This window comes from Dysidea avara, chromosome 3 (genome assembly GCF_963678975.1).
Source record: "Dysidea avara chromosome 3, odDysAvar1.4, whole genome shotgun sequence".
NCBI classification, from domain to species: Eukaryota; Metazoa; Porifera; class Demospongiae; order Dictyoceratida; family Dysideidae; genus Dysidea; species Dysidea avara.
In genome coordinates, this window is record NC_089274.1 from 19,735,682 (window position 1) to 19,761,654 (window position 25,973).

Sequence of the window (25,973 nt, forward strand, 5' to 3'; positions counted from 1 at the left end):
AGTTATAAATTATGTAGCAACTGTACATGTGTTGGTAGTGTGTTTAGTGAAATGTGATCACCATCTCATCAGTATTATAATACAATACTCTAGTACATATTACCATGCAGTACCATGAAATTGTGTACTGTGAAATATTAGCTGTAGTGTTGATATATATTGTACCGAATGTAACCAACCACCTGCACCACATGTGGTTGGCCATGCATCATCTTGTGATCTTGGAAGAAATTTTGAACCACACGTTGAACTAATTCAACACTGACACCTCCTAAAGGAAGGATTATATATCCATACCTGTGCATCCCAGTACCAATACAAGTATTCTTACACTGCTTTCCTAGCTGTTAAAAACCTTAACACCAACCTCTGTTGATAGAAGGCTGATAGATGTATCCAAACTTCTACCAGAAGAGGATACATCACCATCAAATACCAAGTCCAAGTCTCTTTGCATAGCTACATACTGTAGGATTACTACTGAAGTGTTTGATATATATACACAGGTGGCCAATAGGGATTGATTATACCATGGGTATATAGGTGTGATAACTGACAAATGATGCTGTAGGTTATGACCTGTCTTGGTTACAAGTCCAGTAGTTAATTTCAGCCTAAATTCACCAAATGTAGCCATCTTACAAATATTCAATCATTGTGGGCTTAGTTAGTGCCAACACATATCTCATGCATTGTCATGGTCTTTAGTAACAGCGCCACAAAAATTATTGGTGCCACACCTGAGCAACCATAGTGATGAAGTTCAAGACAAACTGGTTGTGATTTGATAACACTCACCCAATGTAATAGTGAATAGGAGAAACAATAGAGATACGGCCACTCAAAGTCTGGACCTGTAACATCGATTCCCTATACATAAAACTATTAGGAATGACATCACCATTGCAAATCCCCCCTATGTCATAATAACAGTACAAGTTTGACATCTGTAGCCTTCAATCATCATTTTTGTGTGTAACAGAATTTTTGATACGACACTATTAAGCAAGTGACAGATGAAATGGACCGGGTGTAGTTTTGAATAAATGTGTATACATGAGCTTAGGACATATCATCTTAGATACTGTATAACAAATGTTCAAGGCGAAAGTATGATCTGTGATTAAACTGCAGAAATTTGCTTTAATCCATTTGGGCAAAATCGTCCTCTGAAAGCTTGTACGTTCCTCACCAGATGGCTGGCACATACTTTTCTCTATGTTTCGTGATACAGAAGGCCTTGGAAAGCCATAATTTGGCTTGGTGATATATACTGAGACTTGTTTTTTTTTGTTTGTTAGTGTACTACCATTTACCTATTCATTCCCCTCTCCCATTCCACCACCCCTATGTGCTTTAGCATGTCTGATTGTGTGATCTTCCAACCTTATGAAAAGAGCTATCTACTTCTCATTAACAATTTGTCATGGTTTATAACATATCTTATTCTTATTCTATGAAACTATCACATTTGCTCTAGTGTTTCTCATTCTAACACACAATAACAGTGTTCAGGTGACATTGTTTAGTTCAATTACTATGACAACATTATGTCACTGACGGTGTGTCCAAGTGTGGTTGTATTTTGATGTGCCCATATTCTAAAACCATAACAAGTTTACTAAACTTTGTGTATTTATAAACCATATCCACACTTTTACATTAATAGGTTGTGTTTATTTGTTCTATGTAACAAGGAGTAGCACAACTTTAACCCTAACCTGTGCACCTAGCAGAGGATAGCATTGTTGTTAGGGTGTTACTTAGTGAACTATACTAATGTACCTTATAGAATAGAAGTATCAGTAAATTGCTTGTAGTAACTTATGCAATGTCAGCAATATTCTTTGTTTGCTGTACCAACCATACAATGAAGCATACTGATGTGTGAGTACCACTAAGAGGAACAATAAAACATACGAACACTATAAACACTAGTGTCCATGCAATTGCAGAAACACACTGTCTTCACTATATATCAGTAACATTATCACATGGATGATGTTGGCTGCCAGGGGGATGGATTTGTCCAATATAGTGTCCATCTCCTGTTATATGTTTTACAGTTCAATGCTATTGACACTTTTGGTCAAATGATAAAGAAGAATATCAAAGTAAACATATAACATCTCTTTGTCATGTACCTGTTAGGCTAGAGGATGTTCACTGTCGGGGATTGATGCTTGTCCAGATCTGGAGTCACAGGTATGATGGTAGTGATCACACTACACTGACTCCTACTAATCATCACATCATCATCCACTTTTGATCATATGTGGGCCATTGTATGATTAATGGTGTGTGTGAGCACCACTGGAATTTGTTGATTTATGTTGTATTTCAAGAATTCCACTCCAGTTGTGTAAATACCATATATCCCATAGTTAACTTTAAAATATCAATCTTCTTTAGTAATTTGCACTACAGTAGACCAGTATCACCACGTTTGTCACTGTGATTACTCCACACCTGATGTTCTAGAACTGGGGGATATTGTAATGTTTTGTTTATATGTAACAACGGGAGATCATTAGAAACCTGTACAGTTAATGAGGTACTACCTGTTGTACCAGTGAGATAGTAGTGGCCCCAGGATGCATCGTCTTTCTCTCACCCACACATTGTAACGATAATCTGCTCTAATAATCCACAATGTGTGGTTGTGAAGTGGAATGAATGATTGATCTGGGGAGGACTTGGGCAATTTTTGAAAGCATCATTTTAAAGAAATGCATTGCTTGTGCAGTTCTTAGTGATATATCAAGTATAGATGACTATTTAATAATTACTGTGAATGTTCATGAGAGAATAGTGATCAACATTCAAGTCTTGTTTCTGTTTAGTTTGATTCACACCATTGTAAAGAACGAATTATGTAGACTCAACTCATCCCTGGTGATCCCCTTTATCGTTACTGCAGTACCAACTCATGTCAATATTTTCTGATGAACTCATGTCAAATATTCTTTGCTAGCTACACATGTATGTGTCCTACCCTTGCTGATAGTGACCACAATGAGGGGCTCCCAGTGTGTTATGTTGTACTCTATACATTGCTGTGTGGACTGTAGTGAGGAACATGTACACTGATGAGAAGTTGTACACTATTAGGAATTGTGTGTATGCCCACAAAGTAGCGAATGCCTTAGATACTAAAGTGAACAACCTAAATGTAAAGAGAACAGTATATTTGGTGTGTACAAGTAGATGTTAATGTGTAGTGTGGGCCATCTGACCTTGTGTGGCCTCTGACATATTGACTGGTCTACTGCCATAATGGACAGCTCCACCATATGAATGTAGTGAGATATCCACTAGAGATGCAACAATATATTGTGTATCGTGTCGTTTTAAGACAATATCACTGTATCGATACAAAGTCAAACTGTATCAACATATCGCATATCGTGATATATTGACACATCGTGGCTTGTTAACATGGTTGACAATCAAATTATTGTACATTGTGGTTAAACTGAATAGTATGTAATGCTTCTCAAAGAAAAAATAGCTCACTTAGTTCCATCAAAAAACGACAAAGACCATTGTTTTGACTTACTTTGTATCATGCAATATGTCACTGTATCGTGATACACCAGAGGCAATATATCAATACGTCTACACACTGTATCGTTGCAACTCTAGTATCCACATTATTAACTTGCCTAGTTTTCCTGAGGAACATTTCTACTGCACATGTCTCTTACCTGATTGCATTATACTAACTACTGATTTGTGACTACAATTTTATATAGGTAGTATTTAACATTCAATTCAGGGCTGATTAAACACTCTCTGTTAAAAAGTTTGCTTTTGTACGTTGATGTTGATTATCCAACATGTAACTTCTAGGATGAATGAGTAATCACTCGTATCATCACTAAAAAATATGAGGCCATACAATTATATTAGTATCCTGGACTTCTGTGTTGAATGATGAACCATCTGTATGTATGTAGTAGATGTCTCTAGTTTCGTGTGGCAAAATTGTAGTGATGTTAGGCATGCTGTAGTTTAATCTTTATCTAATACAATAGTTAGTATACTATTACCAAGAGTTCATAATACTAGTAAGTCTTGCTACTGTATATTATGAACTCTTGCTATTACTAGTGAAGAGTGTTTGCAAGGCATTATTTTCCATTACAGTTTCTTGTATGTCATTATATCACTGGATCAAGTTTTGATTCAGTAAAGGTGTTACCTAAAAATAGTCCAAAATCACACTCTTTGGGTGAGCTAAAATGCAACACTGTTGTATTTGTTATTGATAACAAGGCATCTACACTTACTAATTAGACCTTTAATAGTAATTCCTTTTACTTGTCAAGCCTTTGTGATACCTTTTGTGATATAGAGTTGAAAGGTTGGAGTTTCTCGATGAGGGAGACCTGTTAACTCAACTGTTAAGACACTATTGTATCAGTGTTGGTTATAATGACAAGAATGATGTAGGTCAGTAATGTGTGGTGTACATTGTGACTACCCAATACCATACACCATGATGGGACTATTAATAATACTAAATGGTTTATGATATTTCTCCCTGTGTGTCTCCAATATGTATCTCTGCAGTTCTTACACATGCATGGGAGTTAGCCATACCACACACACGCACGCACGCACGCACACACACACACACACTCACAGCCGCAAATGCATGCACACACCATACATCTTTTGCTGCTACACTGCCAATTGTCATGATACAGAGTCAGAATTCAAATGTTCTAGCAATTCACAGTCTACCAAGCTGTTACCATCCTTTATACAAACTGATTTTATGAGAGGCTTGCAAAACCTCACCATGAATAGGCGCAAGGTCAGTGTGTACCAAGTGGTACCAAGTGGTACCAACAGGATGCATCCTGCACTTGGTACACCCTCCATGGTCAATGTTAGCTAGCAGCTTAGGCCATTACACAGTACCATTAGGAGATGCTGCACCAACACACACAAACATCATTCTATTTTTAACAATGATGTAATACACTTATTGTAGTGAAAACTTCAGGATGTGTGGGATTTGAGAATATTACTTGTTTTCATTTACTACACATCATGTCATTGTGATGCCAATCTTATATAATCTTTCATACAGACTACACACTTTGTCCTTCTATATAGTGTTATATTTCTACTGACAGGTTTGGCTGGTGTCAACTTACATGGGACGGCTCACAGATAAAATATAATTTAGTGGTTTCTGCAGATGATGTCAATTCCAGAAGAAGTTCAGTACTTTTTGAATGTACTTGTATCATCACATCAATGTGTAGTGATGCTAATTTAATTTCTCAAAGCTTTTTGATCGAATGCTTATACAGTAAGTTATAGATATTGTGAATATTTCTCCAATTGGTAATCTTTTTTCTGACATGACTGTGCTCATCAACTCCCAAGCAGTCTAAAAGTACTTTGAGCTACAAGTCAAATAGTGTCAGTAGACTAAATTGCTAATGCACGGTCAACTTCACGTCCTTAGAGTTTGATGTGTGCATACAATGTACTTTGATGTTGATATATTAGAGTGTTCGAAACCGCACATGTGAAAACCATACAAACATTGTGTGTGTATAGTTGTAATCAAATAAACGTCCTCCACACGATTGTAAATCTTAACTACAAGTATTGGACTGGCAGGAGTGCATGACATTGTTAAAACAATGATTAGCATAGGCGGCGGAAAGGGGGGGGGGGGGGGGCTTAGCCCCCCCTCAGAATGATATCACACCGAAATTATCCTTCTTGGAGTGGGGCTGAAAATCGTGATAAAGATCGAGATACTCTAGTGAGTGTGTAGCGAGCTATGTAAAGACTTTTATGTAGTTTATCAACTATAAATGCGTAGTTGGTGAGGTGGAAAGCTATTGTCAGTTGGTTGTGACCTTTTTTTTTTTTTTTTTTGGTCTCACCTTACCAAACCAGAGATACGTCTGGGTCAGCCCGCTCAGCCCAGCCCTCCCTCATATGAACTACTTCCTCCGGACCTCCGCCCCTGATGATTTACAGTACTAAATTTTCACTGATACTAGTCCTGACTGATTGCACTGTAGTGTGAGTGCTATCTCAGTATACATAGGGGATTGAGATTAAAGCTGTTGAGCAGACCAGTAACATAGTCATAGATTCTAGGCATAAAATTTTAATGACAGTGTATCAGCCAACTAGTAGGCGGTGCCCTGAATTGTACATATACAATATATTCAGCTGGGTGGCTAGAGCAATGGGGGTAAAATTTCTTGCTCTAAGTAGTAGCAAGAGTACTCTTAGTAGTAGTAAATCCCTGCCGGGGCATCGAACCTGGGACACCTAGGAAACTACAGCCCCCCAAATTATATTTTGACGTTTGTTCATATATTATTAAGTCTTGACGTCACATACGTCCACTGAGTGGCTTCCGGTACTCCTGTATAAAAATCGAGCGCTTGTCACCAACGATCATAACTCTTCCTTAACGTGAAAAGCTAAAAACGAGTTGAAATAACGATGGAAACTGTACTTAAACGCAAGAATTACAGCAGCGGGCTGCTGAGTGCGAAGCTTAAAGCTTTAACCTCCCTGAAGAACGCCAAGGCCAAACGAAGGGTCACCTTTCCAGTCAATGTCATGTTGCAACAAGCCATCACTGATGGAGACAAAGAAGAGATCAAGAAAATAATCACCAAACACGGCAAGAGTGTCTTGGATCTTAAAGACCCGACTGGAATGCCGCTGTTGCACCGTGCCATCTTTGAAGATCAATTTGAGTGTTTTGAGCTGATGGTAAACGAGGGTGCAGATATGCTCGCAGCAGACGAGGAAGGATGGAACGCATTGCACGTGGCCGTCTCGTTTGAAGACATGGACGCAGTTGAGCTGCTACTCCAATACAAGCCAGAACTGATCAACACTCGCACCATGGACAGTTTGAGACCGATCAATGTTTGCGAGTCAAACTGTGAACTTTGTGCTTACCTTCTCCAAGCAGAGGTGTCGTATCTGAAAACAAGATCAGTCACACACTGGGATAGTGCCAACTGCAAACGAGAAGAACTAGAACTATTGAACATTGTAATGAGAGTGAATCCGGAAGAGGATGAGAGGAGCACTAGACAAGTACAACAAAGTGCTCTACACCTGTCAGCAGCTAAGAACTACCTTGGACTAGCTTACTACATGTTGGAGAACCAGTTAGTAACAGTAGACTGTGAGGATTATGAACATTGGACGGCACTTCACTTAGCCGCTCTACATTCCAGCATGGACGTGTTGGTACTACTCATCCAATATGGTGCTAATGTGGAGAAGTTGACCAGTTGTTACAAGAGTCCAGTTGATCTGGCTGATGATGAACTGACATTAGAGTTCTTGAGACGAGGCTCTGAATACATCGAACAAGCTATCTAATTTATGTAATAACTAATATATAATATCTAGCTATACGGGTTTGTTTACTGTAAAATTTTTAATCATTTTCGCTTTCGTTTCTTTTTTAAATTCCATTTTGTGTTTGTTGTATTTTGTGTTCTGTACTGAAATGTTCATCAAACAAATAACAATTATCAAGTCAACAACAAATTAACTTTTCCCTTATTTAGAAGTGGGTTACAAGTATTATAGTGCAGTGCTTATAATCAATAAGCATATACTATGATGTGATGCTTTCATTATTGTATATACTAGCTGCGCATAATGCTACTGTAATGTACAACACCTCGTCACTGCATGCATCTATATGAGAGTTAATAATAGTGGAGGATTATTAACTCTTGGTATATATAACAAATACTGCGTGTTGTTAACTTTTGCCTATTTACTACACATCCTATGTATGTAGTGGTTGGAATTGTTTGAGAATAAATGAATAAAGGCTGCATGTAGTTTTAGGATGCATTCATACTTAATTTTTAAATAGGTTAATTCGGTAAATACACTATAGCTATATGTATTTTGAGTAGATTTAGTGGCTGTTTTCATTCAGTTGTCATCATAATACACTTCCAATTCAGCATGTATATAGTAACACAACACATGAATGTTCTGTTAGAGTATTTGTTAACACACAGATGTGTCAAGACACATGTATGATAATGTGTCATGTGGTATATAAAGCCATCATACTGCAGTCAGTATAATTAACAGAAACAACAATAACACTAACTGATGCATTTGTGGTAGTGGATAATTTTACAGCTAACTTTTTTTGCCTTAATTCAGTTTAGTGTACCTTGCATTTATACATGCCATCATATAGATTTTTTTCCTATTTTTGCACACTTACAAAATCTATACCATAAAATGTAAACATGTTATCTGGTTGCCTTGAAATTTGGCACTGACCAAAGCTGAATCTTTGTGTCAATTTTGGTAATGATTGTTCAGTTATAATTCCCCCATGTGATTTGTGCGATACACCTTAAAGGCTAACGCCGATGCATGCAGTGAATGCACTTTCACAAACTTTATATGAGTGCTATAATGCTAATCAATTTGATCAGCAAAGTGCCTAGCTGTGTTGTTGATGCATGAATTTTGATTACTTGATTGATTGATTGATTCCTCTTGGTGTAATTGACATTAGCAGTTTTCTTCCTTCACTGTAAAAAATTTGTAGTGAATTTCACTACTAATTTCTGCCACAACACTCACTATTTTTGTGTAGTGACATTCACTACTCTTTTGTAGCGACCCTCACTACATAGTAGTGCCTACAACCTTAGTAGTGAACGTCACTATGCAAAAATAGTGAGTATTGTGGCAGAAATTAGTATCTTGACCTTCAATACATTTAGTAGTGACCTTCACTAATTTGCTTTTACTGTGTTACATGGAACAATTTCATACAATGTACAACATAATGTAAAGTGTATAATATTGGGATCAGTGCTATACGAATTTGATCATATTATGTCAGTGTCGTTGTGAAGGATAACCTGTAAACCTGTTGGGAGTACTCAAAATATAATTAATCTGTCAGTAATTTCCCATAGCATAGTTGAGCTAGTATTGCATGTAAACACAACAATTAAATGCTGTAGAGAAGATTGCATGGTATGCTTTAGAATAGGTGACACTATACATCTATCAGCGGCAGCTCCAGGATTTTTGGTAATTGGTTTCTGATCAAGAGCTGAGGATAGCTAGATTTTTGGGAGAAGACCCAAAAACAAAAGGTACCTGCTTGTTGAGAATAACTGTAACTATATCACTGACATAAAATCCTTATTTATAGCTATAAAGCTTGCTGCACTGCTACTCTGAATACTGTGACTGCTTTATTAGATAGATTGACTACTCTATTAGAATATCTCGATCTGAACGTGACCAGTTTCAGGAAACTCCCCTGGAGCTGCCCCTGTCTATTGTAGCTATAATGTTCTATAAGGTATGGCTGGTCCTACCCCATCAGGCAATGGTGTAGATGACAATTAATTGTAATGATGTGATTATAATGAGACACCTCTGTGTGACAGATTTTGTGGAACATAGATGTATAGAAGTATTCCAGAAGGTACAGTTACAGTGCTGGGCAATATAGCAATTATTAAAAAGATAATTATAGTTTTATGATATTGACATGTACTTAATTGGCATGTAGTTTCATGACGCAACATTGTAACAAGGAGAGAAACACAAAATATACTTGAGTCTGACTAATTGCTTAAAATTTATTATTGTTCATTTCTGGTAAAGAAGTCCAAGAAGAATTAAAGCTTTAAAGCAGAAAGCCGGTACTCCTATCACAATAGTGTGTAGAGGCCAAATATCATCATTACAATTATGAAAATATCCAAGGTTTCGTTATTATTGCCTACTCTTTATGTAAAATTGGATAGGGTAGAGTGATTGCTTATGTAAAGGATTTCTGATGTGAGTTTAATTTGCTATCCATGCATGTCCCATAGAGCCACACTTCTCACTGTATGCATATATAGTTTGTAAAATATGGCAACATGCTATTGCTTATGGCTATATAGACTCTGTACTGTTGTCATAGTACAGCAAGTACTTTTTATGGAATTGTACAATATCAGGAGTATCATTGATCAATCACACCATTATCCTACTATTATTGTTATTGACATGAAATTGTCACATAGTGCAGGAGATTGCATTCTAGCTGGTCAGTGTGGCACGGTTGTTGCATACTCTTTTAGTCCTTTCTTACTATCTGTCCTCATAATATGTGACATCATTTACCTGTGAATTGTGGTCATACATGGTAGACAGCGTATCCATAATGATAATCTTACAAATTAGATCGTTTTACAATACTTCCCTTGTAATGTTTTCTTTCCAATATAGGTACATATTGTGCAGTGGTTTTCTAAAATTATTTTTCAGAACATCATGTGTGTCAGCAGGTACCATCTTATCTGTCCGCATGACTGTCTACACCCACATGACAATACAGCTTGTGATCCGTACATATAAACTCCTTGCAAGGTGACATCAGGAGCTCATCAATACCCATAGGTTCCTAGCAACATCTCACTTTGACATATATAGTTTTGATAGTTTGAACTGGCTCAGCCCTGCACTTTAACAAGTGTTTTGAGTGGACCCATGCTAGACACCTTTCAGGGACTGTTAAGTTAACAAGAATAACTTATGAAATATTTTGTTTGGTGCATGGCCATTATTCTCAATACTCTAGAATGGTAACTATTTACTTTAGTAGACTCCAACTGTTTACTGGTACATTGGCAATTCTACACTAAGAAGCACCCACCAGCAAAAGCAGCAGAGCTCAGATTTGTGAATCTATAGGCTAACTAATAAGCCTTGTGTGATTGCTAATATATTCACATACTAAATTAATGTCATCATTACTGTTATAATTTGCAGGCTATTATGCCAGAGTGACAGCAGTACACAATCTTGTGACTTACCATTAAGAGTCAGATGATATTACTGGGTCAGGGTTTGATACTATCTATTGGAGACTATGGGCTATGTGCATCCAAACAATCATTTTGAGGTGGATCTTGCTACTGTCACCTCCAGAACATAAGGTATGCTGGAGTATAATTGGTATATGTGCAATAAGTTTGATATTCCCTTGTCCATGGTCCTAGTTACTCAATTGTACACATATACTGTATCCTGAAACACCTCTCAAGCGTAAACACCTGTTCATGGTTAACTTTATGGACATTGCCAAAGTTGAGAATGGTCAGATCATGCCTACAGTAGAGGGGATTGTTATGATAGTTGTCAAGTGTTTGTATGTGGCGTGAGGTAGCTTCTCTAATTGTATGTAATAAGATTTGTAATATTATAGTTTTCTCACGTAATAATACCCTCATCTCTTTAGCCACCACTGTCATCAATTCTGTTTGTTGTGTACTACATTGATTGTACCCCCACATCTTTGAAAACGTATTCTGTGTTTGCACTGTCCCCATATCATATTAGTGAAACCTTAACCCTTCAAAATGAAGGTGAATGCCACCAAACATTTTTCTCCACATGCTCACATAGTACTCTTAAAACATCTGGTTCATGAGACTAATGTATATGCAGTCATTGTCTCATCCATTCAGTTGTATTGATCCAGTAATTATTTCAGTTGCAAGAGCCCACACATGATGATGTCTTGTTGTTCTTAATGGTGCATTTTAATAGTGACCCCTGCCTTGAAATATCACCATAGTTAGAATAATATTTTAGTTATAATGTCATTGACAGTCTATGTTTTGTATGTCTGTCCTGTCATTCTTTTGTGTGCTTCAGAAGTAAAAATGCGTTGAGTCAGACCCCTAGAGAGTCTGAAATATTTGTTCTATGAAAGTTACCACTAAGTTAACTAGAGTACTATTGTGCATTGTCATATATAGAGTGGTGATGTTATAATTGGTACAGGCATTGTGTTGTAAATAATTATCAAAATCTTTAGTGGTTTAGATTATTACAAGAAGTAGATGTCTCTTGTGGTCATATTTACTTGGAGACAATTTGGTATAAATAAAGGAATGGCATAGTGGTGACGTGTAGGTTGTACTGTCAGTATCCAACAGCTTATCATACTTCCTGACTTTTGAATAGATATCTTTTTGTGCAGTCAAAGTGGCAAGAGCTGATGAAATTCCTGTAGTCTGTACTTTCTCAGTCTTTTTGATTGCCATGAGATGTACATGAAATGACTGAAACTATACACAAGTCTTATATGTATGTATATATACCCCAGGAAGTTTGCTTACACTACAAATCAGTGAATAATAAAATAGGTTATTGGTTTCAAATTATGTATATGAAGGTTCATTGCTTAAATATTCCAATGTCAGTGTTTCCAGTTATGTAAGATCAATATACATTATGGTCTCTACAGTGTTCTAGTCATCTATCTATATATATAAAGCTGAAAAGCCGTCTGACTGTCTGACCATCTACAATTCCAATGGCGTCCAACAATTTTCTCGCCAGTTGATGCACGTAGCAAAGTGGTTTTTACAACAAACGAAGCGCTCATCATCTACATATTTTTTGAAACTATCAATATTGATGTAGTGATAAAAACAAAACAATTACAACACCTCAGTCATAAGGCTTAAGCTAAAGCAGGTATGGCAAGGAAAATACAAAAAGGAATACAATAAAATAATTAATTTGTCCAATTTAAATTATTACGGGAAAAAATATTCTCTGAGATGAGCTGATGGCAATGGCTGCTGCTTTATCAAGTACTCTTCTGCAGTGTGAATATGGTTTGTTCATAATAGCTTTCATAGCACTGATACTTTCCTTAAGAAAGTGGCTAAGACAGCCAATTTCCATCATGTGGTACTCATACAAAAAACCTAAATGATCCAGTTCAGCAACAATATTTATATTGTTTTTAAATGAAGCTTCTAACTGCTGTCATTTGTCCTCTACAGAGTGTTGAAAGCATCAGTGTAGAGGAAAAGTTGAGCTACGTACATTCCTCTTAAAACCACAGACAAACAGCCATAGCGTTAGGGCATAGAAGTGCTAACCCAAAGGTCCAGGGTTTGATTCCTGTCCATAAAAACTTTTTTCTTCTCAGTGCCACTTTTTTGTAACATGTTTTTTTCATGTGTCAGATATTGACAACGTTTACTCAGCAATTTATTCGGCAATTTATTCAGCAATTTATTTATTCATATTGACAATTTGCTCACTTATTCACGAGCAAAATGAAATGCTCATCATCTGGCTACTTCACAAAGTTTATTGCAAGCTTCTACGTGATTTCCTTCATCTGCTACAGCACATTGAAGGCCATGATGTAGAGAACACTATCTCTGCATTCCATTGCAAACACAGAACAAACAGTTCAGCTGGTATAGCATCTCCCTGAAATTGTTGTGGTTCGTGTATGCAGTCAAACAGTGGTGTATTTTTTTTCTTCGTTTTATGTACCTTTTTGTCCACACTTTTTCTGACTCAACTTGTGAGTTCATAACATCTTGGTATTACTTCACAGCATATGGACTGTTGGAAAAGTATACAGTAGTACATTTGATAGGTATAGGGTAGGCATGGGCCGGCCTTTGGGTGCATGTTTGTTAGTCCCATGTGTTCAATTTGAAAACATTTTCTTGGTTTTTTTGTACTTACAATAGGTGTACCAGTATCATAGAGACTTTACTGACAAATATAACAAATTGAACCTGTATTCTGCACATGAGATTAATTGTATAAAGTCATGGATGTCAAATATAATACAGTCAGTACTCCATCACTGAATTTCATGTTTGCTTAAGCAGAACTTTTTGTCCTTGAAATCTGTGTGAAAACTTCTGCACATTTCTTGAAAACATGTACAAATTTGCCAGTAAGTTAACTGTCATTATCCATAATACTACTGTTGTCTTATGTACTATAGTTCTGCTATTCAGCATATTTGCAAGATGGCATGAGGCTCATGTACATATTATATGAATAGTAATGCTTGCATGGTTCCCCATTACATTAATTGAATTTTAGTTAATGTGGAAATGGTCCTGCACGTAGGGCAGGTACCCATACTAGTGTAATGATACATGATTTGTACAGACCATCACTGTACTGAGTTCTGAGAAGTAATAAGCAAGGCTGACTGGCTCATGTGTGGATGTAATTGTCTAGAGCTACATAAAAAATCTTGATGATTTCTATCAAGTGACCAAACTTGTATTATTGATGTTATTAGGTGGTGTGGAGAGCTCGAATGGCAGTTTCTGGTCTTGTGAAGGGTCTGGCTTGGCAAGAACCAGTGGTGTACTGGTGGATGACCTGGTAATGTTGGCCATACATTGTTTTCTGTTGATTTTGTTACATATCAGCCACTAAGAAGCCAGCACAGCCCTGTAATCTCATGTCTGGACTCCAATCATGGTCTGCCTCCATTTTGAAGTCTATCTCTTGACCACCCCGCCACCCTCCACCCCTTTGTGAGCACTCGTGATACTACTTTGCTCGTCCAACTGCTCAACTAGTTCAGGAAATTGCATTCTAGCTGGTCACTGCAGCATGGTTTATAATTTATTGTTCTCTGACATACTCTTTAGTCCTTCCATGTACCAACTGTTTTGTGTGGTACTTGTATGTGACATCATTTACTTGTTAATTGTGGCACTTGTAACTACATAGTGTATCCATGAAAATAATAATAATCATCTCACAGACTATATCATTTTACAATGCTTCCCTTGTAAATGTTCTACTGTTTTCTTTCTGATCTAGGTACGTGCCCTGGTTTGCCAAAATTATTTTTTCATGTGTGTGCATGCGTGTTTGTCCGTCCACATGACTGTCTGCACTCACACAATCTGTCTGTATAAACCCCTTGCAAGGTGACACTAACCTTACTTGAAAAATGTGACACACTCTGGACAATGTTTAATGATTTGCATGTTTTGTGTGCTACTTGGATCTATATTGTGTATTGTTTTTGTGAACTGATCGAGTCATTTCCACTGAACCTGACAATGTAACACAGTAACAGGTGTTTTGGGTTGGCCCATACTCATAGCTATTATTATTATTGATACTCTGGAATATTCAACATGTGTATGTACTTTAGTAGACTCAACTGTGTATGATTTATTGACATTTCTCTACTGAGCAGTACCCACCCTCAAAAACTTCTTTGTGAATCAACAAGTCCATTGTAAATTGCTCTCATATTCTCATACTGAATGTCATCATTACTACTGGTACTATTTGTAGGCTATTATTATGCCAGAGTACACAATCTTGTGACTCAGTTTGTTTGACTCGCCAAGACAGCTGGCTTGAAGTGATCTCACTGGGGACGGGGTTTGACACCACCTATTGGAGACTATGTTCTGTTGGGCTACAGCTAACAAATTATTTTGAAGTGGATCTTGCCACTGTCACCTCCAGGTGAGGCAGCTTCTCTAAATAGATTTGCAATGTGATAGTGTTTTTTCTAGCATAATAATACCCTCATCTGTTCAGCTATCACTGTCATCACTTCTGTTTGTTGTGTACTATATATACATTGATTGCACCCCCACAGTCTTTGAAAAAAATGTGTTCTGTGTCTGCACTGTTCCCATTAGCACAGCCTGTCTGTTAGTGAAACCTTAACCCTTGCTATCACTTTACCCTTTCATAGTGCTCAAGCCTTTGAAGCTAGACAAATGAAACCACAACTATTCTGTAGTTTGTGTATTGAGCAATATATGGTGGTAATGACGAAAGTGACCATAACTGCTTCATTCTTTGTGTTATGAGGACAACTAGTTAACTCAGTACATGATAGTGTACCAAATGTCAGAGCAGGGTGGAAGCATTTCTAGGTACTACTTGAAAGTATTACTTTAATTGAGTAGTTTTGTTTGGAATATTCACATGAACCACAATGGTTACTAAATGATGGGGATCATTAGCTCTTTCAAATGCAAGAATTAAGATGATGTAGTTTGTTTTATAAAAGTGCTTAGTTTTCTAGGCGAATCCAATGAAACTCTATATTTGGTGTATAAGCAATTCTAGCACTAGTCAAATATGTTTGTTCTAACAAAATAATAATGTCTCTTACAGAACTAAGCTACCGCTGCTGGCTGCACTCCAAGGCTCACATGATCCCGTGTTCAGTAAAATATTTATAGTAACTAGGCAACTTGAATATGACACTTCATAAAATATAATTGGTAGCTATTCCAAGCATGTATAAGTTCATACATCAATGTGGTCTATATGAGTGAAAGTATTACACAGTAATTATGTTATAGGAGTTGATGAAGTTGACTCTACTCATTATCATTTGGTGGCTGGTGACATTATAGGGACACAGAACAGCTTGATCGGAACAGCTGGAGTAGACAAAGAGTAAGTAGATGTGTATGTGTTTACATTGCATGTAGTGGGTGATAATACTACTTCTGGTGTAGATTTATCTCTGCTTGCATGGCTTTCACTAACCTTCTTAGACTTTTGTAAAGTCTACCTAGCTCTCCTCGTTGTTTCTTTTTTTATTAAGCCCTTATGTGTGCATCTCATAGGAGTCAGTTTTCTCTATATATACTATCTGAACTTTTTCTTAGACATCACATAACATAGTATACCATGAAGCAGTAAACAAAAATGCTCGACTGGACTTCATGAACAACAGGAGGCTGACTGAAAGAATCCAAGCTTAGAAGAAGTATACGTATACGAATCAAGAACTGTTCGAAATGCAATCAAAGTAGCCACTATGAACAATAAGGACGATTTGTTATAAAAGGAAGCCATCACGCGCTACCACCAAATCGACACCTTTCACTGTCAGCCAAGATGAATGGAACACAAAGGAGGACACTGGGGTAAGTCCATGAAGAATGCATTGCATGTACTGCGGTATGCCAAAAGGCACATGTCTGGCTGAAGTGACATTGAACAGTGACAAAAGCAAGCTTGTAGCCTTAGCTGTTATCAATGGAATTTTTTAACAGAATTTTCTACTGGCTGACTGACTGACTGATGCCTTCAGACAAGCGTAACTCAAAGCATTTTGGGTCGATCTGAAGGCTTGTTTGGGCTTAGTGTTACCTAACCAATACTGCTTCATCGTCATCAAGGAAAAGTGAGGCTGTTTTTTGGGAAATGTTTTTTTCATGTGCCATGCCCACACCTTTGTGGTCTCTATTATACAGTACTATCTGTATGAATAGCACTGTAGTAAGCTGTGATCAGATGGCTGAAGTCAACCTAGAAGCTTCAGATTGTGAACAAAGTGGCATATTCACACTGAAAAAATCCATTTTCATTGCAACACTAACATATAGTTTACACGTTGCTGTGTAATGGGTTGAACATATGTAGCTGACAACGAAGCGTAATAGATACTTCCACTTTTTCAGACGATAATTGATAGCTGGGGCACGCGGCACCATTTCTTTCTTTTGATGTAGTATGTGTGGGCTCACCAGTCATAATAATTCTATTTTACAAAAAAAGTTAACAAACAAGTACACAAGAATTTTTGGAATTTTCACAACTAGAGTCACAGCACATCGATAAAAAGTACTGAAATAAGCTGGAATAGTGCACCACAGTAAGAAGTGTTATACGTATCCTTACTGTGCATTTCCATTATGGTATCTTAGGATATAACACTTCTTACTGTTTTACTGTGATTTAATATCATGCACTACTCCAGCTTGTTGATCAATGTGTTATGGTCCCTACTCTAGTTGAAAATTCCAAATTTTTCTTGTGTGCTTGTGAATATTCAAATAGTGTATTGACAAATTGAATAATGTCATGCTGACCAAATAGTCATCATTTCAGCACTACTTTGTATGGCTAGTCTACATGTTAAGTATATCAGTTGGTGGGTTGGTTAATCACCACTAGAGCACCACTCTATAGAAGTGGTCCAGCAGTTTTACCCTGTACACTGAATAACTTTTATCATTTTACAGTAGTTCATAACTAGACTGTCATCATAAACAGCAACTACACAGGCATGTGCAACTGTACATTTCACATGATAGTGTCGTGTCACAGATTCCTCACATCGGGGACACTTCATTGAGCTCATTGACTTAAGTGAGGCATCTCCTCTAATAGTAAATATGACATTAACCAAGTATGCATAACTTGAATTGTCAGCAGACTTTGTGTTTCTAGTGCTTATTTGCTATAAAAATCTTATCAGTTCCAATGCTGTGGGCCAGGTATGTGATGTACAGATCTCTATTTGGTACAAGTTATATTGTAAAAACATCTTCGACTAATTGTTAAAATATTTAGTGGTTTAGATCATGACAGGAAGTGTCATGTGTTGAAAGTGTCATCCATCTTGTGGTTATATAATATTAACAGGACCCGTGGGATTGGCCTTACAATAACCATTAGTGACTGTAGTTTGTATAGTCAGTAACCAGGAGCTTATGAACACTTCCCAAGTCTCAGTAGATTTGTTCTTTGAGTGTTGTGATTCTGGGAAGTGATGGACTAATGTCTACCAGCAAAGAAAGCTAATGAAATTTCTGTTCTTTCTCCTGTATTACGTAGATATGTATGAAATGCCAATGGTGCTATGTATAAGATGGTGTAAACTAAAGCACAAGTTGGTATGTACAAGTTTCCGTCATATACTTATTTGCACTTACATGCTAATTAGATTGATATTATAGGTTTTAAAAATAATATTTTGTTTTCAATGAAATTATGTGCATAAAGCTTTCCAATTTGTTATCATTGTCAGTGTTTTCAGTTGTGCAGGAGTACTATTCCTGTTGTGTCCCATAGCTAGATCAGCATACATCATGGGTCTCTCAAGGCATGTAATGAGACATGACTAGTAGAGTGTAGAGACCATCACCTTATTGAGCTAGCCAGACCCTTGTGGAGCAAGGTTCTGGTCTGTATCAATACTAGCCACTTGTGTGAACTGCAAGAATAGATGCAGTACCAATCAGATTGCAGCATTTTCAGAATTAATAAGATTTCTCCACAGCTTCTTACCATTCTTGGCAACAGCTTCTAGTTTTAATCATATTCATGAGTGAGGTCATGACCTGTAGTAGTCACAAATCTATTATATTCATACAAGCACAAGCAGGGGCGGTGGAGCAGGCCAAAGAGTGAGGGGGCCAGGCAGCTACAAGTTGAAGACCAAAAAAAAAAAAAAAAGAAGGTCACAGCCTGCTGACAATAGCTGCTCTCCACAATTATATCTCCTTATTTATAACTACACATACGTAGCTAAGTAACTTGCTACACTGCTTCTCTGAATACTATGACTGCTTTATTAGAGTATCCAGATCCTGACTGTTCTATTAGAGTATCTCGATTTTTTGCAAACAGACTGTTCCCATAAAAGTGGGGGGGGGGGCATGGCCCCCCTGGCCCCCCCGTCTCCACCGCCTATGAGCACAAGGGCTGTGCACAGCTACACATTCCAGCTGCACAAGTGCTAGTATGATACAGACTAGACCCTCAATCTGCAAGGATCTGGCTATGCCAGACTATTACTGAGCTATGAGAGTTATAAGCATGCAAGATTGACTGTAGATGTAATTGTCTAATCATTTCTATGAAGTATATTATTGATGTCATTAGGCAGTTCCAATACCTCCCGATAACTGATAATCTGTAATGATAATGGATGACTAATTGGTGTCTACATAAGTACTTATTTTATCTTCTCAAACCAGGAGTGTGTACTGTGCCTGTGTAAAGGAGTGTGTACTGTGCCTGTTTCCAGTCCACATGTGTATACACTGTCTACCCCAATGTGAGCAGCTACTTGTACTTCAGCTGCTAGTTATTTATTCAGGAGGCTAATGTTATGATCTGTAGGCTGTGTGCCCACTCAGTGAGTCATAAAGTAGACTGTTGGCATTTCCACTTATGATTAGACATACCGTATAGTGGGTTATTTTCGAGTGTAAAAATTTTTGTGGATCAACGTGCCAAATTTTGGTCCTGCCACTTTTGTTGTTGTAGTTACTGTATTTATGCTCTATTTTGTTTCAATGTATGGTAGTGTGTAGAATATATTCTCAATACTGTTATCATTCCATATGTTTGTCGCAATCAAATTATATATAGGTAGGATCAGAGTATGTACATTAGTTATGGTGAGTGCATACCATATACCTTACACTTTGTTAACACTACACTAATGTACTTCATGAAATCTCTTATTCACCACTCCTCCCTTTATTTATTCCTATTTCTTTGTGTCCATGATTTTTTTTACTTATTGCTATATGACATGATTTATTTTAAAGAGCCAAAGAGCATCATAGGATAATAATAGTACAAAGGAAATAACACATCATCACTGGTTGTGCCACAGGAAGGAACTTGGGTCACCACACAACAGGAAGTTAAGAAATATTATTTTTACTCATGACCTACTGTATCATAGTATAATAAGATCACATCCACTGGACTTTAACATGGAACACTGTACGTATGACCCCCAAATATAGAGGTTGTCATACAGCTAGTGTTGTGTACTGGAAAACTATATGTATTGCTTTAGTGTGTGACCACAACCGCTAAGCGCAAAATTTTGTCGCATCTTTACTTTTTCAAACACCCAACAAGTGTCAAACCACTCATTGCATGTGAGGAAAGGATGATTGTAGTTCTGACTTATGTAAGTGTGGAGATTACTGTATTGCCTCGAATTACAGTTGGTCCTGTATAAATTCCTGTTCCCGCTTAGTCTCCAGGTTTATAGAACATTATAACAGAAATAAATGCTGGGTCTCCAATGAATGTCTAGTGCTGTCATATTCAGTTCAATGTAATAAACGATCAATTTTATGAGTTGCTATTGAATATGTGAGGTATGAATCATGAATGTTGGTCACATATATAAACGCTGGTCTCTTGTAGTCACTGCTCTTGTTAGTAGCTGAGATAAAGAGATGCTTGAATGAAATAAATGCCATAATTCAAGACAATATGGTAAATGGATACAATTTAACCCACTAACTGTCATAGCTCCTTGGCACAATGAAATACCACATGTTAATTTATATGTGTGAAGACTTGAGTTTTGCTGAAACTTGAGTCTTAAAAGAAGATATCACCACAGGGAAATATTGTAGAATAGTTATAGACTGTTTAAACCTGTGTACATTGTAGTACTTCTATTTGTATTTATTCTTGTCATCAACCATACAATTGCAGCATTATCGTACTGTAGAGCATGCCATATAAATTTAAAAAATTCCAGAAGACATGTGAGACTGTCCTCTTCTGTGCACTAAGCTATATGCCTGTGGCTAAACATTACATAAAAGGTGCATGGTGCATAGTTAAATGTACCTTTTATGTAATGACATCACTTTGTAATAATACACTATGCTCATGCCCTCTCCATGATGCTGATCACGTTCACAACACATTCATCATACTGTTAGCACATTTCCTGCCAAATATACTTCATCCAATAGGCATTATCCCAAATGACTTTACAAATTGCGAATGGAACCTCTATTTGTGGGACTTTAACATATCCGAACTTGAGTTCTAATGGGACTTAATAAGAATTTAGGAAAAATACATTGGATACTGTAAACGACGAAAGTTTGGAGTAACTAAAGTTTGGCGAATCGAGGAAATTCACCAAACTTTATTCGCCAATAAGCTATTCAGTATATAGTTCCATATTAGCTACATGGTAAATTTGCCAAACTTTTGTCCACCAACCTGCTTCACATGCTGATTCGCTAGACTTAAGTCTCACCAAACTTTCATCATTTACGGTATCAAAAAATCAGTAAATTTATCTGCAAAGACCTAACACCATCGTTCAGATTACTGTGAAATGAAATCAAAGTTGTTAACAAATGTTAATGGGTGTTAATGAGGTTCAATGTAATAGCAGTAGCATGGCCACACACAAGACCATTTTTCACCTAATGTGTTTATATGATTATGTAAGGTAGAACTACAGACTGTATCTTATATAAAAATGTATCCATTGCAACTTCACTTGGCATCAACCTTGTTAATAAGATCACCTCATTATTGTGACAATGTAGCTGAAGGCTCCAAACGTAGCTAAGGTGTATTTCATGGCCTCATCAATGTTAAAAGTGACCCAATTATTGTGTGCAGTCCTCTAATTGTTGGGAACTAGTTAATGTGTGTAACATGTTGGTACTATGTGACAACAAGAGCAAATGAAGTGTATAGGTTAATATTGTTGTTATTATTATTATTTGGCTAACTCCATAGCACACGCCTCATGCATGTTGCCTGTATCATGAGTGTTTGAGTAACATAATATTCTAGTATGCCACATGGTGAATATTTACTTGATACTTACAACCTGTCTCTCTCATGATTTTTATGTTTTGCAACAATTTGTTTGTGAACTAACTGTGTTGACAATTTTACTAGAACACTTCATTGGGTGAAAAGTAATTAAAGTAGATATTTTAGGCCATGCCATCTAATGTGCTTAGATTGTAGCCATCTTGGTACTCCAAATACCTCAATGGTGTGACCCAGATTGGATCACATGTGAAAATGAATATTAGTTTGACGATGTGAATTAGCGTGTCATAAGTCTAGTCCCAGTTTTTTTCATGAGCCACACCCACTTGTCAGGATTGTATGTTACTTTCCATAGACATATGTGGAGCTCAACATGGAGCCATGCCCATTTATCAGTAGATGTGTTGCAGTCTGTAGGTATGTATGAATTCATGTCCATTGCTGTCTGCCAACTTACATGGAGCTATACCCACTGATCAATTGTAGTCATAGTCTTACCTTGCAGCAGGCAGACCAGCTTCTTTCATGACCCATGCCCATTTATCAGGAATGTGTGATACTGTATGTGAAGCCATGCTAATTTATCAGTGAGGTGCACTGAATTTTGAAGGCACACATGAAACTACACTTACTTGTAGGAAATGTGTTTTGCTGTCTGTAGACGTACATGGAACCACGCACACAAACTGATCGTGTTTCGTTATCATGTATATAGCTACCCGTTTATGTCCAAAATGTAACTATTGGCACACACCTATGTGTTAATCACATCAAGGTTTGACCTGGATTGCTGCGTCAACCAGGTAAGCAGTAGTGATCCATACTGTTTGGCTTACAAGTTGAAATGATCCGGCATTGGATGTGCTTACAGACTCTTTGATAGATGTGAAAGCTGAGCAAACAGTTAGCTAAATAGTACTGTTGAGTACTAGTAATGGACTACTGGTACTGTTTAGTATAGTGATGTTATTGATTATGGTAGTGGTGTGGACTGTGTTTGATCAGTGAAGTGGACTGTGTTTGATCAGTGAAGTGTCAGATGTTGAGCTTGTAGTGAGGTTAGTAGTGTAGAGTGCCTTAATACTCTTCTGAGAAACTGAGCCGGGAATGTTGTAACAACATCTTCTCTACTTTTGTTTTTTGTGGCCAGTATTATATAGTATTGTATTACAAGGTATCTCCTAGATTTAATGCAGCCAAAAGTATAGTAAGTAGACTGACAACTCTAAGGTTTTTTAATGGAGGAAATCATTGCTTACTTGTAAGGTTGTGTATGTGCCAACATCTATAATCTCAGTTTGTAGGACTTGTGATTGGGTCACTGGTGATGTGTATTCAATTAATAGGTGTGCATTAAGTAGCAGTAGATCAGGTATCATCAGTTGTCTATATCAACATTATCTCACCGTAGACTCCATAGTGACTAAGTGTTTTTCTCAAAATAACATTCCAATGGTAAACTCAATCAGTGATCAATGACCTTAAACTATCAGAATACTGGCTGATCAACACTCCTGTAAGTGATGGCATTTTGATAGCGACCCTCAGGTACAGTATGTGCTCCACTGCTTCATAGTATATATTGGTAATGTCTGCCATCATGGGCTGGTTGTTTAGCTAACTGACTGAACAGTAGTCTGTTGCAGTGTGGAAGTATATTATAATTCCAGTTTAACATTCAAGCATCAGTAGTCACACATGTTAGAAGTCAATGTTGTATATAACAGCATACATGAGATAGCTATGAGTTATACACTATGTATTAAAGTATATGTTGTACATATGTTACGATATGCAACACAAGGAGCTTGACCTGCCCGATACTCTGCAGATACTAGCTAGTACTGTATATAAGAGATGCCAGTTATAAATTATGTAGCACCTGTGTTGGTAATGTGTTTAGTGAAATGTGATCACTATCTCATCAATATTATAATACAGTACTCTAGTACATATTACCATGCAGTACCATGAATTATGTACTGTGAAATATTAGTTGCAGTGTTGATATATATTGTACCGAATGTAACCCACCAACTGTAACACATGTAGTTGGTCATGTGTAATCATCTAATGTTGAACCACATGTTGAACTAATTCAACATTGATACCTCCTAATATCCTAAAGGATGGATTATATATCCATACTTGTGCATCACAAGTCTTCTTAATATAACACACTGCTTTCCTAGCTGTTAAAAACCCTAACACTTGGAACAGTGCTTGTTTGCATGATCGAGTTATGATGCATGACAAACCTCTGTTGATAGAAGGCTGATAGATGTATCCAAACTTCTACTGGAAGAGGATACATCACCAAATACCAAGTCCAAGTCTCTTTGCATAACTATGTACTGTAGGATTTACTACTGAAGTGTTTGATATATACACAGGTGACCAATAGGGATTGATTATACCATGGGTATATAGGTGTGATAACTGACGAATGATGCTGTATGTGTTATAAATCTTCATGGATTTGATAGTATCACAATAATCATTACTGACTAATTGCATCATTATTGGTCTTACCCATCTGTAATATTCTCATGCATGTGTGTAATATTTTGTTGTGTACAGAATACACAAAGAATTTGTGTGTTAATATTTTTCTTCATGTTCATGTGTATTGTTCACAGGTCACCAACAGTGTTTATCACAAAGTGTGTACTGGTGTATATTGAACCAAAATTATCATCACAACTGATTGAGTGGGCAGGGAAACATTTCTTAACATCAATGGTCTTAAACTATGAGCCTGTAAGTCATGTTGTGATCGCATGCTACTCTTGGTCTTGCAAGAACCTCGTAGTTGTAGATAATATTGTTAAGTAGGAATTCGCAATGGTGACATCACCGCAGACAATCCTCATTGCAGGTATGACCTGTCTTGATTACAAGTCCAGTAGTTGATTTCAGCCTAAATTCACCAAATGTAGCCATCTTACAAATCTTCAATTATTGTGGACTTAGTTAGTGTCAAAAACAAATCTCATACATTGTCATGATCTTTAGTAACAGCGCCACAAAAATTATTGGTGCCACATCTGAGCAACCATATAGTGATGAAGTTCAAGACAAACTGGCTGTGATTTGATAAAATTCACCCAATGTAATAGTGAATAGGAACTGTCAAGGTAAATTCATGAAGAAACAATAGAGATACGGCCACTCAAAGTCTGGACCTGTAACATCGATTCCCTATACATAAAACTATTAGGAATGACATCATCATTGCAAATCCCTCCTATGTCATAATAACAGTACAAGTTTGACATTTGTAGCCTTCAATCATCATTTTTGTGTGTAACAGAATTTTTGATAGGACACTATTAAGCAGGTGACAGATGAAATAGACCGGGTGTAGTTGTGAATAAATGTACATACATGAGCTTAGGACAGATCATTTTAGATACTGTATAACAAATGTTCAAGGCGAAAGTGTGATCTGTGATTAAACTGCAGAAATTTGCTTTAATCTATTTGGGCAAAATCGTCCTTTGAAAGCTTGTACGTTCCTCACCAGATGGCTGGCATGTACTTTTCTCTATGTTTCGTGATACAGAAGGCCTTGGTAAGCCATAATTTGGCTTGGTGATACTAAGGCTTGTTTTTTTTGTTAGTGTACTACCATTTGCCTATTCATTCTACCACCCCTATATATGTGACTGAATTTGACAAAACCTGGCTTCGACGCACAAAGCTTCGTTAGGAGATATGGCGATTTTAAGTAATCATTGTGTAATAACTTCCCAGTGCCTACAGCTGTGCAAACACAATTTGCA

The 25,973-nt window shown here is 37.1% G+C and overlaps 1 protein-coding gene across 1 annotated transcript; it reads left to right on the forward strand.

Annotated features, from left to right (window-relative positions):
* Positions 1-6,418: 6,418 nt before the first annotated feature.
* On the forward strand, positions 6,419-7,548 carry LOC136249997 (protein phosphatase 1 regulatory inhibitor subunit 16B-like). Its single transcript, XM_066042152.1, has one exon. The coding sequence runs from the start codon at positions 6,490-6,492 to the stop codon at positions 7,387-7,389; it is 900 nt and encodes a 299-aa protein (XP_065898224.1). The 5' UTR covers positions 6,419-6,489; the 3' UTR covers positions 7,390-7,548.
* Positions 7,549-25,973: the final 18,425 nt, after the last annotated feature.

Bases quoted from the DNA above. Each gene is read 5' to 3' on its own strand.
- LOC136249997 (XM_066042152.1), top strand. From the start codon at position 6,490: ATGGAAACTGTACTTAAACGCAAGAATTACAGCAGCGGGCTGCTGAGT.